The sequence below is a fragment of the Hippoglossus hippoglossus genome, chromosome 17 (genome assembly GCF_009819705.1).
Source record: "Hippoglossus hippoglossus isolate fHipHip1 chromosome 17, fHipHip1.pri, whole genome shotgun sequence".
In the NCBI taxonomy this organism is placed as follows: domain Eukaryota; kingdom Metazoa; phylum Chordata; class Actinopteri; order Pleuronectiformes; family Pleuronectidae; genus Hippoglossus; species Hippoglossus hippoglossus.
Genome location: NC_047167.1, coordinates 16,065,331 through 16,079,576, shown reverse-complemented (window position 1 = coordinate 16,079,576; position 14,246 = coordinate 16,065,331). Strand labels below are relative to the sequence as shown.

General features: G+C 39.8%; 1 protein-coding gene and 1 long non-coding RNA gene across 6 annotated transcripts in view; one reads left to right on the top strand and one right to left on the bottom strand.

Moving 5' to 3' along the window:
- LOC117778033 overlaps positions 1-14,246 on the top strand; it is a 303,640-nt gene that overhangs the window by 123,916 nt on the left and 165,478 nt on the right. The window lies entirely within an intron of this gene.
- The window catches only part of sntg1 (syntrophin, gamma 1), a 44,161-nt gene that overhangs the window by 19,813 nt on the left and 10,102 nt on the right, over positions 1-14,246 (bottom strand). For 4 of the 5 annotated variants that reach the window (XM_034613218.1, XM_034613216.1, XM_034613219.1 and 1 more), the window contains exons 12-18: positions 10,037-10,075; positions 7,322-7,438; positions 5,958-6,029; positions 5,357-5,509; positions 5,090-5,182; positions 2,227-2,337; positions 376-2,134 (exon numbers count right to left, since the gene is read on the bottom strand). In XM_034613218.1, coding sequence (XP_034469109.1) covers positions 1,952-2,134; positions 2,227-2,337; positions 5,090-5,182; positions 5,357-5,509; positions 5,958-6,029; positions 7,322-7,438; positions 10,037-10,075 — 768 coding nt within the window. In that variant the 3' untranslated portion in view covers positions 376-1,951. Of the gene's footprint in view, positions 1-375; positions 2,135-2,226; positions 2,338-5,089; positions 5,183-5,356; positions 5,510-5,957; positions 6,030-7,321; positions 7,439-10,036; positions 10,076-14,246 lie in introns of those variants that run through there. The other variant, XR_004616715.1, reaches the window with a different exon arrangement.

Sequence of the window (14,246 nt, the reverse complement as noted above, 5' to 3'; positions counted from 1 at the left end):
TGTTTTTTTACTGTTGTTTTATTACCTGTGAAGAAGAGATCACTTTGGCTGCAACACTGTTTACCCCTGAGACTCCTAAAGTGTTTTGGGGACTCAAACACTTCACCCACCCCTCCATCGGCATTGTGGAGAGACAATTAGTGAATTTATATTTTTCGTCGAACTATGAAGTGCAGTCAAGTGTATTTGAGTTGTAATACTTGCATTATACACTAAAGTAAACAGGCAGCATGTTTATTAACCCTCTGAAAACAATCAAAACTCACTTTACTCGTCAGCTCAAGCTAATGTTTCAACATGTGAAACTGTGAACTGACTCCTCCCGGTGGAATGACCCCAACACGGTGAGAAATAATAACCAAGCGCACGTGGGTCGTGTTATAAAAGTTCTCATTTATTCATATCTGACACAGCATATTTGTTAATAAAACATCTGCAAAAAATAAAATAAACCTCCCTCTAGGATCCTGTGTTATAAGGGTATATGCGACCGAGATCATTTTTAAAGCACAGAAGCATCACTCGGACTTTCTTTGCATAGACTGCACCGCCATTCGTTTTCCCTCACGCACACACACACACACACACCTCAGCTTAACAAGCCCGCACGGCGCCGAGCTCTTTACTGACCCCATTTAATTTGCTATCCCCCAGAGTTCCCTGACCCACGGGCCTCCTCTGCTCGAATTCTACTTGGTAAATGGAAGGTAAGAGCTTGACTAATTGCGCCGGAGCTCTCTCGTCGAACGGGATCGTTTAGTTGTGACTCTGCAGCATTAATAAACAATACAACACAGAGTGAAGTTTAAAGGGCCGTCTCGAACCTCTGCTACGGTTTTTCCTGTTTTCCCTCTCGGTGTGTTTTTCTCCAGAAGTTAGATTTTCTTTCTCTTTATCATATTTACAAGCTGAAGTCAAAAAGATAAAATATTCCAAAAATACACCATCGCTGATCTTTATTCTCCTAAATTGGTCCATAGAGTAAATGAAGGGAGTACGAGGTTATGCAGTATCTATCTAGTCGTCTCCGGTGCACCTCAAATCAACAAATGCAGTAATCCCTAGGAGTAGTTCCCCATTATTCATAATTCTCTGAGTTCATTTGAATGTCAGTGTTTATTTACATAATCAAGCTTAAGGGGGAAATAATGATAAAAGGATTATGAAAGGTGTTTCTAATCATGTTTAAACCGGGTTGAGTCAGATTATGGTCGAGTGGATGGTGAACCTAATTGATTATCAAATTCTCATTTCTCACCCATACGATAAAAACGACAGTCCAGGTTTCCCGCAGATAGTTACGCTCTGACCTCAGACACAGGTCTACGTGATATGCAGAGAGAAAGAATTAAGGTTATGGAGAAGGTTTGTACACACGCTGATCTGAAACCAGTCATTTCTTCAGTTAAAGCAGCCAGAAAACGAATATGTGATAAATTCAATCAAAATTCAACTGCTGAAGTTGGACTTTTTCCACTTCTATTTTACTTTAGAAAAAAACGATCGTATGTGGAAAAAAAAGGCTCAAATCTGATTTGCTTGAACCTCAAATTCAGTAAAACTACATAAGGTAGAAAAACTTGGGGAAAGAACTTAACATTTTCTTTGTGTTGTTGATTATAAGGACGTCTGAGGATCAGGAGAAGGACAGATCCACTTAAAAACCCTTTGAGTCGGACGTTTTGTGTTCGTAGAGTGTTTCAGTTTGTGTTCAGGTCCACAACGACTCAAGAAATCCCAGAAATCCGATGCTTCTTCAGAGATATCAAGTGTGTCCATCCCTAAGAGGCTTATTTATTCCACCGTTACAGTTGTCCTCCATAATGTCGTAATCTCAATCTTTTTTTTTCTCCTCCTCTCCACCTGTCTTTTTTTCCACCCGTTTAGGCCACAGTCACACCGAAGTGCAGCGTCTTTTTTATGAAAGGCGTGTTGCGGAGAGCGGCGCCTGTCAAGTGGCGTATTTGAGTTTGGGTGTCTGTGAATTACAAGAGATACCGGAGAGAGGAGGAATTCCGGGGGTGGTCACGCTGCCTTGGCTCTCCACGAACATCGGGTCCAGGCAAGCGACCTTGGCAGCGAAAAAAGCGTGAATACAATGGAGCACGGCGAAGAGGTTCGAGAACTCCAGCTCCTGAAAGAGAGAAAAAAACATCCACAGTAAACTCATGTCTTTCTCTGTAGCCCTGTCGCTTTGAAACTCGAAACTCTCTGGGAGTGAATTACCTTTGCCTCAATGGATTTGGAGTCTGGATTTTGGAATAAAAACTTGATCTTGCTTTTTCCGTCATCAGATGATCCTTTCAGTTGGGAGAATTTGTATCTCCACAGCACGGCCTCAAATATAGAAACAACAGATTATGGGAGGTTTTAAACTGTAAACAACAAAAATACAAATATAAATGTTTGTATGCTACAATGTAATTTGCGTGTTCCTCCTTGTGTCGCTGTGACATGAATAATTCATGTTAAAATCCACATGGATCCGGTGAGAAATGCGGCTCATCAGCACATCAGTTGCTGTGAGATAAACTTGTTATTTTTTTGCCATTGGGAAATTTAACAGGCCACAGCAATTTCACCTGAAACAGCAGCGTGTCAGTGATTTGATTAGCGCTGAAGTGGATGAAGCCGAGCAACAGTCGGTTTCCAGGTCGACCACGGATCGCGAGTTTCACGTGAATCTCCCGCGCTGACAGTTCCCCTCTGTGATAATCACCGTGACACCCATCTAATTTATCAGCAGTACTTTTACTCAAGTTCTGTACTTAACTTTTATTTCTTTAATTTCCTGGAGTATTTCCACTTTCTGGTACTTTCTACTCTCTGTAGGGGGACATGTTGTACTTATACTGCACTGCATTGATTTGACAGTTGTAGCTCCTTGGTATTTTTCTCAGGTTACACTATTTCATATTTCATATCCTTCCTGTCCACTGAGAACCGAGCTGCTCCAAGTGTGATGATTCTGAATTTGACTTTTTCTGACAAAGTGAAGGACGACATGTTCCTCTGTGGTTTGAGACCCGAAGCTGAATAAGTTATCTAAACTATACTTTTTAGAGATCAGTCTTCTCAAAGGACAAAAAAACATGATAATCTCATTAAATATGATGCTTGCTGTGGAATAAGTGAAGAGTAAATTGTAGTTATAATATATATATATTTATATATAATTATATAATTTTAACTACAGCAGTAAAATGCATCAAATAACCAATAATGATAATTCAAGATAATAATGCTACGAATTACTATTATTACTAGTTACTCTACTAATACCGCTAATTATTGACATAAAAAAAAATCAATACTTTTATTTTGTTACTTTTTTTGCCAATACATGTAAATAATGGTTTGAATCCATGACTTACACTAATGGGGTATTTTCCCAGTGCGTTTCTTTTTACTTTTACTTCTACATAACTACGAAATGATCTGAATAAAAGAATTAATGACATGTTTTAACCTTGAAAACAGTCATTTAAAATCAGGTCACATATTCATGAAACATTATCAGATTGAAAGAGGGAGAGTGTCCTCTCCTCTACTCGTCTGACAGAGGTGATGATGTCTCCATCTCCCTCATGTCAGTCACAGCCACTTGATATTAAATCTGCATCACGTCCCACATGGAGGATTATGTGTGACTCTACTTCCTGGTACGAAAACATCCCTGTGAGTCTTCCTCAGTTTCATTTGTGTTGCTGTGCAATTGTGCAGTTCATGTACTTCACGTGTTATTTAGACTGATTTTAAACTGGATGCTATTTTATGCTTTATACACAAAATTAGACTGAGTTATATTAATATTTGAATACGAGACATGGGTATGTGGTATTTTTTGCTTTTGTCTCTTTTTTGTTGTTTGGTTAAATTTACATTCATACTTTCACCAATTCAAGTTTAAAAATTAAATCTGCTTCTATATTCTTTTTTTGGACAAATCCTAATCTTTATACTTTTCAAATTAATCAAACTACTCTGCAATCTTTCATCGCAGCCTTCCTCCTGTGTTACATTTTAGTCCTTTGGTGCATTTCTTTTTTATCCCATAATTTAGAGCAAGAACTTTACAACAAACACAGCCAGACTATTCGATGACTTTTTAAATGCAGGCTGGTGTCAAATTCAGATTAACCTTTACATTGTTTCCCTCATTATTTATATTCCTACAGTTTAGTTTATTAATTCAACAGTTGAGTGTCAGAGCTCGAAACTTCAGAGCTCACTTGCTCTACACACAATAATCGCTCCTTAAACAAATGTGTTCATTATATTCACATTTTATTAATTTCATTTAACAGTTCTAAGTGCTTTGTCAATTCTCAGAGGGCTGGAGCTTATCCCTGCACTCACACGCACAAAGTTTTATATATTATGAATATTTCTGTGCTGTCAGCCTTGTTTTGTTTGTGTTACGAGCTCCAATTAAGATTTATTTTCATTGTGCTTTAAATATAGATTTTGCTGTTGCTTTTGAGAGCTGTGGAACATCTAGATCCCGAGCCAGCAGATTACAGCTCAACGTTTTGAACACAGTTATATTTGTGCTGTTTTCGATCAGAACTAATTCGAACATGGGTTTTGAAATGTGCCAAAAGCAGCTTTAATTATGGAGTAATCCCACCGCGTATACTGTCAGAGATAATAGTTTACATATGGATTGTGTTTTGTGTATTTCACTCTGTAAACAATACACTGGCAACATTTTTATTGTCTTTGGAGAACATTGTTGCTTCTCAGTGGAGGAATTGGGGCCAAAGTCTTGGAGAACAATATGGCAGCGCTTGTGTCCTGCTCAGGCACATAATGTGCACCAGAGGAGTCGTCTCCAGATTTGGGGAAAGGCCAGAATGAACTGCAGGCAGATGTGGAGTTTGAGCTGAGGGGGAGCAGACGTCAAAACAAACAAATGTGCTCTCAAAATGCACACAGAGCAGAATAAGTTAGCAGCAGCAGAAAAAAGAAAAGGGGAAGCTGAGGCATCGTGGTTAGTTTCATCACACAGAGAACAACCTCCCACGGAAAGGAACTCTTTCCCCCTGCTACAGTTTTTATTTCTAATAAAAGGATGTCTTACACTCACCTTTGAAGCTGCATCAAAGCACACAAAGCCCATGCTGAAGTCAATAGTAAGACCCATGAGGTGGCTCTCCATGATACAGGCGTATGTTTTACTCTACAGAATAAGAGAACAAGATGTTACCCACAAGGACACTAAAGTCTCCTTTGTTCTGCTAAAAACATTATATGAGCATTATCAATCTTTGCACTAAAACGACTGAGCTGTAACCCAGAGCGAGATTAAAGCTGTTAAGATTCCCTGCACGTTGCCGACTGCTCAGGTGCCGACCTGTATCCTCTCCACCTCCAGGAAGGTGGCCATCTGAAAAGCCTTTTCCCAGATCAGCAGCTCGCACTCCAGCTCCACGCTGAAGAACATGTCCTCCCCGCTCTCCGTCTGGACGCTGAAGACGTGCCTCCTCTTATCCAGAAGGTCGTTATCCTGAGATAAGACAGTACGAGTGTCATGCTGATCAGGTACAGAGTGATGTGCAGACACCACAGAGTGCAGACTGCACCTCAGAGAGCACTTTGATTCTTATTCTCTATACCTACAACACTCAAGTTAAGGTAATAGGTTATTTATGCAAGCAGTTTTATTCTGCAGCCGTGTACAGTCATATATAACACCCACTGTGGAATACATATGGTAGCGTAGGTTAAATTATATCTCAGTCTATATGAATTAAATGACGTATAATGAGTTTCTAGATAATGAATTGCAGATAAATTCTCACAGTCAAAGTGACCTTGAATCAGCAGAGAATGAACAAAACTGGTCAAATTTAACTTTGTGGGATTCAATATGACGAATAATGAGTTTTACACAGGGCTGCCGTCAGATCCTGCTCTAAACGTATAATGACTGAAATAAAAAAAAGGTGCTTTACCTTTAAAATCTTGCTCATTATCTCGTACACAGTAAAGCTTTTCTCCGCTCTGGTCCAGTCCCATGTCGTCACCTGGAAATGTCACAGGAATGTTATATTTGATCTGAACAATGAATGCAGACGTGCATCTTTAGAGTCAGATGTTGTACAAGGTGCATTTGGAAACACTTTTAAATGAAAATACATTTGCTGCTAGGACCTGGTCACCACCCAGCTCTACCAACTGTGAGCTCAAATTTAGTGTAGAATGTTGCTTAATTCAAATTCCCACATGACTCAATTACAGCGTTCTTATCTAACACTTAATATTTACCCAAACTAAAATGTAAGGGCGAGGTGAACAATAAAAATAGCAACATGTGGCCTGCTTGAAGAGACCAAACGAGCTGATTGAAAATGGTCCTGATAGGTCTAAGTGTCATACAGCCACTTGACCTTTGATGATGTTGAAAATGTTGCTTATACGATTTCAATGCGTGTCTGTTGAAAACTTTATTAAACTTTACAAAGGACCTTCTGCTGAAGCAAAGTTAGAAAGTCCTACCAAAAGTTGGATTAATGATCCATATACAGCTGGTGCAACACATCCAGTCAAGGTACCTTTCAAACATAATTGGTAACAGCTTTTTAAAGTTATATAATATAGTTAGGTAATACAGGCCTGATTGTAGTTGTTAAGCTGATTAGCTGGGCATGCTAATGTTTTCAGCTAACGTTAGAGCACAACAAACAAACACACACACACACATAGTTTAAACAGTCATACTTCTGCTTTTGTCAATTTTGGTTTTGGAAAAGTAATAAAAAACTCTATATGCTGAGTATTTACTCTAACTACAAACATAACAGTAAGCAATTGTCTATATGTCAATCACTATCTGTGGGCGGGATTTAGCAAATGGTTGCTTGACGGGAAGTATTCCTGAAAAACAAACTAGTCGTCTACAACAAATACTCGTGTCTCAACATCTAAACAAGCAGGCTCCGACATTCTACCATCCAATCACATTAGCATACTCCATTCATATCAGCACATTCGAGATGAACAGGCAATTTCAGTTATCTATCAATCTTTTCCCATCTCCAGTAGCATCGACAGCTTATCCCTCTTGTCATAATCACTTAAGTGGCTGGCAGAATGTAAACAGACTTAATGATCATCATCAATCAAGAGGAGGATCAATGCAGCACAAATGATTATGACTGAGCTGCTTCCTTTTTTTCTCTCCAGCGGGGGAAACATTTCCTCCCTCAACAATACATAAACCTCAAATGAAAAATCCCCCGTGGAGCTGAGCAACATCAATTCAAACACAGAAGTTTTGTGGCTTGAAGAAGTTGGTACGAGACAAACACCGACTCACGGGAGGGGCTGAAAACTTGAAGAGTGAGGAACCCCTCAACGCGAGGAACTTTGGTGAATACATTCGGTCTTGAACGGAGTCCTGCTCCTTGTCTTCGACCCAGCCCATGTAGATAATCTGTCAAAAACAGAGACGGACATCACAGACGCATAATGACATGGATCAGAGGCAAAAAAAAATAGGGGGTATGTCAAATATATGGACTACTTTATCATAGTACATGTCATTTATACAATGATTTACAATGAAGCTAAATATTTCATTAAATCACTCATATGATGAATCACCCAAATGATCACAAGCAACACCTTTTGTATTTTTGTCCGATCATCCCTGTTCATCCATCTATCCATCCATCCATCCATTCATCCATCCATCCATCCATCCATCCATCCATCCATCCATCCATCTATCCATCCATCCATCCATCCATTCATCCATCCATCCATCCATCCATCCATCCATCCATCCATCCATCCATCCACTATACCGCTTATCCATTGGAGGAGGTTAACTGGAGCCAATCCCAGCTAACATGCAGCGGGATACACCCTGGACAGACAAACCAACTACTCATGCTCACATTCACACCTATGGACAATTGTGACTCTCAGATTGACGTAACCTATCTACATGTCTTCGGACTGTGGGAGGAAGCCAGACTATCAGGAAAAAACCCATGCAGACACTGGGAGAACACAGGGAGTACATTCAAAGTCCACATAGAAAGGCCCTGGGATCCAAACCAGGAACCCTCTTACTGTGAAGCGATAGAGCCCATCCCTGTTCATCATTTGGTAATTTAAGCAATAACTGCAACAAAGTTAAGAGTAAGGAAAAATCTGTATGTATATATATGTTTTATATAATCACCTAAGCATCCTCAGATGAAGGCAAGGACATGCAGTCGAAAGCTCCAGAGTTAAAGATGTTTCCTGTGGTCAATAATTAACTGTGCACTCTTCACATGTCTTCCTGAGGTTTGTACATATTTATAGGAACATATATACATATACATATTTTTAACCCCCTCTTGTGTGTTTAAACAGTAAATGATGTTTTATAACACACAGTAAGGATTCACTCATGTGTGTTATGATGGATCATTAAATACGATTACGGCTGTTATCAAAGACTCATCTGTTTCAATTGCGCCTTCTGTTATCTGCTCTAAATGATGTTATAGTGTATAAACACTAATGCAGTTGCGACAGTTTATTAATGTATAGAGTCGGGGGTTGTGGGAAGCTAAGACGAGAGCAGAGGAATTCATAAGCATGCACCGTGTGTATGTCATCCCATCGGCCACACTCATATGTAGGGAAAAGATATAAAGTTTTCAGGAGAAGAAAAGAGGTTAGACCAACAGGGAGATGAAGAGAAAGAAAGCAAAGCCTCTGCTGCAAACGTTCAAAGACTCGAGTTTTTAAGACATCAAGTGTCTCACACCATCACCACTCATTAAAGACAGGGTGATATCAGCCCATGTAAAGTGTTTGCTTGCTTCTCTGTTTTGAGGTTTTTGATGGATTTGCAAAACAAGCCAGTGAAAGATTTGGGACAAGCAGTCGCATCTCATGCAGCTTAATTTCTCAAATGAATTGTCAAGTGGATTCACACTCTCTGAGAAGCAGAAACCGGAATGAATAAGTAACCAGAAAAAAAAATGGAAAAGAAAAAAAAAGAAAAGAATCCCACTGTTGCGTCTGCGTCCAATGTTTGAACTGGGAGACGACACTGAGAGTTAACTGACTGAAGGCACTTTAGTCCTTTTCTGATCATCTCTCCCTGGATTGACTTTAATGATGCAAACACTCTCTGTGTGTTGCAAGAGTGAGCAAAGTGAAGCCGTCTCCTTTCTCTGACTGACTGACCTGATTCGATTTTGCTCTGATTCTTGAATATATGGGTAAAACACACAAATTAAAATCCATCCATCCATTATCTATGATGCTTATCCTTTTGAGGGTCACGGTGGGGGGGAGAGGGAGCCAATCCCAGCTGACATGGGCAAGAGGCGAGATCCACCCTGGACAGGAAGCTAGCGTATCGCAGGGCCAACATACGGAGACAAACAACCATTTACTCTGCAAAACAACTACAGAAAACAATCTAACCCCAATCTGCATGTTTTGGACTACCTGAAGAAAACCGCCGCAAAAGGGCAAAAGGAAAACATGAAAACACAAGGTCCCGAATAGCGGTGTCAAAAAAGAGCCTTCTTGCTGATGTGTGACGATGCACGTCCATTTTTTGTCCTGTATCCCTCATGTTGGCATTTCAAACCACAGCATATATAACTTTTCAATAATCTCTCCAAAAAAAACAACTTCTCCAGACTGGGTTTGCACCATTGTGTCAACGAATTCAAGGTAATTTTCTATTTGGTAAAAAGTAACTCAAATAGGACATTTCTTATCCGTATAGAACCATGTGTGAAGGTCGCAGGGGGAGCTGGAGCCCAGCTGACATTCACACTCACATTCACACCTATGCTCAGCAGCCTGACCCCAATCTGCGTGTCTTTGGACTGTGGGAGGAATCTGGACACCGACACACGGGGAGAACATGCAAACTCCACACAGAAAGGCCCCTGGAACCTTTTTCATCTGAGGCGACCGCTGCAGCACCGTGCCGCCCCAAATTAAAATCAGCAAAAGGAAATCTAAACAAGCAGCAGGAGCTTCGGCCGCCGCATGAAGAAAACAAACTTACCTGCTGGTTAACTGGAAAATTCCTGTTAATCTTCTTCACCTGTTAAATTCAAGGAGAATAAACGATTAGTTATTTAAAAAAAAAGAAAATCACATTCTAACGAGCAGGCAGCAATTACTGGCAGAATTGAAAACATTCGCGGGACCCCAGGGAGAAACCAGGGACACATCAGAGCGACAGAAATAAACTATGAATAACAGCAGCGGCGCTAACATGTTAACCATGGCACCGAAGGAAAAGCTGTGGGAGCAACTTCATTTATTCAATGCATGCAAATTACAAAATGAGATAGAATCATTTCCACAAGGACCCAAGGCTCTTCCTTAAAAAATCCATTTAAAAAAATCCATTCACTGTGGTAATAAAGGCAGGAGAAACTACTGGGGGAGCAGTGAGGCTTTAAATTAAAACATTCTGCTCCAATCACAGGTATCACTCGCACCTAATCCCTGCTATAGTATCAATATAAGTCTGTCTCAGGAGCTGAACACCACATTAAGCCGCCCAGGCCTGATCCCCGTCCTCCTATGGAGGTGAGAGAACACGTCTCCGCTGCTTGTCGTGAAAAGGTGCTGAAGTTTGGCGCCGAGGGAGAAAAAGAAAAAGATGATTTTTTTTTTTTTGTTCACTGGAGGAATTGAAAGGGAAGCAGCCGGATAACAGTAAAAGATGTGAGCTGGTTTCTGAGCAGTGACAGTGGGTTTGTTCACATTCAGCTGTGTGGGTTCTCGTGTCCAGTCACAGTTACAGGTCTGACATAAATTAGGCAAAAGTTGTTTATGTTGTAGAACAAATCACACATCTCTCACCCTGTCTGAAAAATACATATGATTATGGTAAATATTTCCCTATGGCAGGAAAACACTGGGCCTCAATGACATGACCTCAGCTGTTTTGTTTACAGTTTGTTGTCGTTATCGCCAATATCTTATCTTGTATTATTTAGTGCATTAGTGCATTGTACAAACTAATAGTTACGAGCTTTAATCAATACCTGACAATGATATTATATTTTTACTAACCTTAATATTACATTTTATTTTTGTAGACGTAGAAATAAACTTTAATTTAAAATGTCAACTTCTATTTGTTTTAACATCTGTCCAGGGACTAGATATTAAAAATAGACTCTGGTGTATTTGAAGCAAGTTTTTTTTTTGTTTATGTCAGAAGCTGTGTCCTTCAGAGGCTGCGTTTAAAGACTACATAGCGGCGCGACTAGGCTGTCTTATTTTGAAGGCTCCTTCAAATGCAGCAGACAAATGCATCCTTCCATCCCCAAGCAACATGGGGGATTCTTGTAAAGCCAACCTATCCAGCGTCCTGCTGCCAAGGACGCGTATAGACTGTGTCCATGGCAGCAGGTGACCTCTGAATAAGGGCACAGCTTCTGATTAATTATTCTATAAATAAATACATTTGAGGGGGTTTATCATAACTTCATTTAGAGAAGTTCCAATACTAGCATCAGAAATGCCTCAGATGCTACAGAAAATCAGCATTTTCAGGCATTTCCATTATTCTTTATAACAGTATTCCAAAACTGCAGTTACGTTGTTTGCATTTAGAGGCTGCAAGAAGAACAAGTAATTTCCAGTATTATAGCATTAGCCCGAGCTAGCTAAAACGTAGTCTGGAAAATCGCACAAGTAAAACAGCGCGATGTACCGTAAACAAGACTTTCGTTTTTGTTGGGTGGGACGAGTGTTGCCAATAACAACACCAGTGCAACACAGTGACAGCAATCATCACTTCCCCACAGGGTTAGTAGTTCACAGCTGTTAAAATACTTTATATACTTTGTTGTTTTTCAAATGCACGAGGATTGGATCGGTACTCGGTTTCAGCCGATACACGAAATCCAGATATCGTCATCTGAAAAAATGTACTAGTACCTAGTACTTCACTTATGCATACATTTAAACTGCTGACACTTTTTCTAACATAACATGCACTCAGTATTTGACAAGATAAATAAATTCCACTGACAGTTAATAATGAGCCATGTGACACTAATGGTAAGAGTGTCAGTCAAAATATTGCTAAATTATTCAACATGTTTGAGGTGAACTGTCTCAACGAATAATTACCGCGCATGAGAACCATGAACCGGAAAAAAATCAAAAGACGAGCAGCGATCACATGTCAGAGCTCGGTGACAGGCGCAGGCAGACATCTAAGAGAGGAGCTGCTAAACGCCACTGAACAACAGCCTTGAAAATTACCTCATAATTGAATCGTGAGCAGAAACTGTTCAGCCTGAGCTTTGTTGGAAATAAAATAGCAGAGATGAAATTCAGAAATCTGCACGTGTTTCCCGGCCGAGGCGCAAAGCCACCTGAGCTGTTAGAGGGAGCATTGACAACAAAATAAAGAAAGGTAATGAGTCATTAGGCATGAGTCACACTTTATCTTCTAGATCAGATTTGATTCAGAATCATGTGCGGAGGAAGCTAAAAGAAGCCGTGAGCCCCGTGTACCTGCTGCTCGGCTGCGAAGGCGACTGGTGGGAGTCGTTAGAAGCAATGGAGCAACACTTCCCTTCATAATGTTCCCATATCGCCTTCAATGGCGCCTTCAAATGCATCGCTAAACAAACTCAGGAGAGGTTTCATGAACGCCAGCCCGGCCTCCCAGGTTACCAGACCTGAACATGGCTGAACCTTTATGGGAGCTTGTGGAGCGGATTCCCTCCTCCGTCATAACTCAGAACACTGGAGGAGTTTTAGTTTTTTTTTCATGATTAAATATCTGATAATAGACGGATCGGTTCAAGTGTCTGACCGCAAAACAAGACGGGACCAAAAACTACAAGCACACATTGACCCAACTCTTTACTCGGTGCCTTATTTCAATAGATTTTGAGATGTCGTTGCTATTTTTGTCCACTGGCTGTCTCATTTACAAGGGGGCCGTTCATTTTCATTTTACTTAAAGGCCAATCTATGAATATTCAATTTGTCTTTTTTTTAAAAGTCAAAATCTTCCAAATAGTTTTTTTCTGCAGCAAAATCCATCAATCATTCCATCAATCACTTTATTTGTCCCCAAAGAACAATAGCAGCCGCAACAGAGGAATGAAAAAAGGGATAAAAACACAAAGCAAACATGAATAAAGATAACAAAATATATAGTGTAAAAATAGAATATACAAAAACTTAAAAATGTATTAAATTGTGAGTTAAAATATGAGCATATATATATAATTTAAAGATCTTACAGCCTGAGAACATGTGCAGTAAGATTCCTCTTTTCTTTACTGATACATATATTTAATAACAGATTTACTGTACAGTTAGTCAGTACTTATGTAAAACATGATATAGAGTAGATACATATATTACAGGCACTGTTGTTGCATATGTTTAGTTAAATAATGATCCTAGTTTTTAGTAATAGATTATTGTCTCTCTCTCTCTATATATATATATATATATATATCTTTTATCCGGTTTGTTCTGTGTCCTCGTGTTGTTTGTTTTGTTGTTGTGACTTTTGCTGCTGTAACGTTGCAATTTCACATAGAAATTATTAAACGACTCCATCCACCATCTGCTGCAGGTTTATATGTGCTCCTGTTACCTTTTCCTCAGGGAGTTAAGTTAAGAGTTGGCAGGAGCTTTAAAAACTGTTATTATACCTTTTGTGTTTTTGGCTACAAGTGAAGCAGCTCTTTTACGGTTTATTTTTGTTTTTCCACTCACGTCTTAGCACTTGGAGCTTACTCTGAGGACGACCCTGTTAACTGTAATCGACAGTGAACAACGTGTTTATGCAGCAGGAGATATACAAATGAGAGCAAAAGATGTAACACAACCTTGTCTTGTTAAATTCCAGCGTCTCTCAGTACAAAAACGTATAGATATTAAAGCTCATTAATAACAGATATTTCTGATGTAATTTCATAACCGTGTATATACGATGAAATGCAGGGATCTGTGCGTCCTGCAGCTCAGTCACTCACCTAAACTAAATGTCACGGCCGGAGCGAAAAAACACAATCTCAATTGTTGAGGCCATTCTGGCAGTGAGTCATCAGTGTTATGTTTAGTTTATCCCTCACTTTGTCCACTCCAATTAACCATTATCCCCCACAGACACACACAGGCCAGTGCTCCAAGACACAAACACACACACACAATAAACACACACACACACATGCGCCAGTGGACACAGGATAATTACGAATCCCTGTTTTTCACCACCGCTC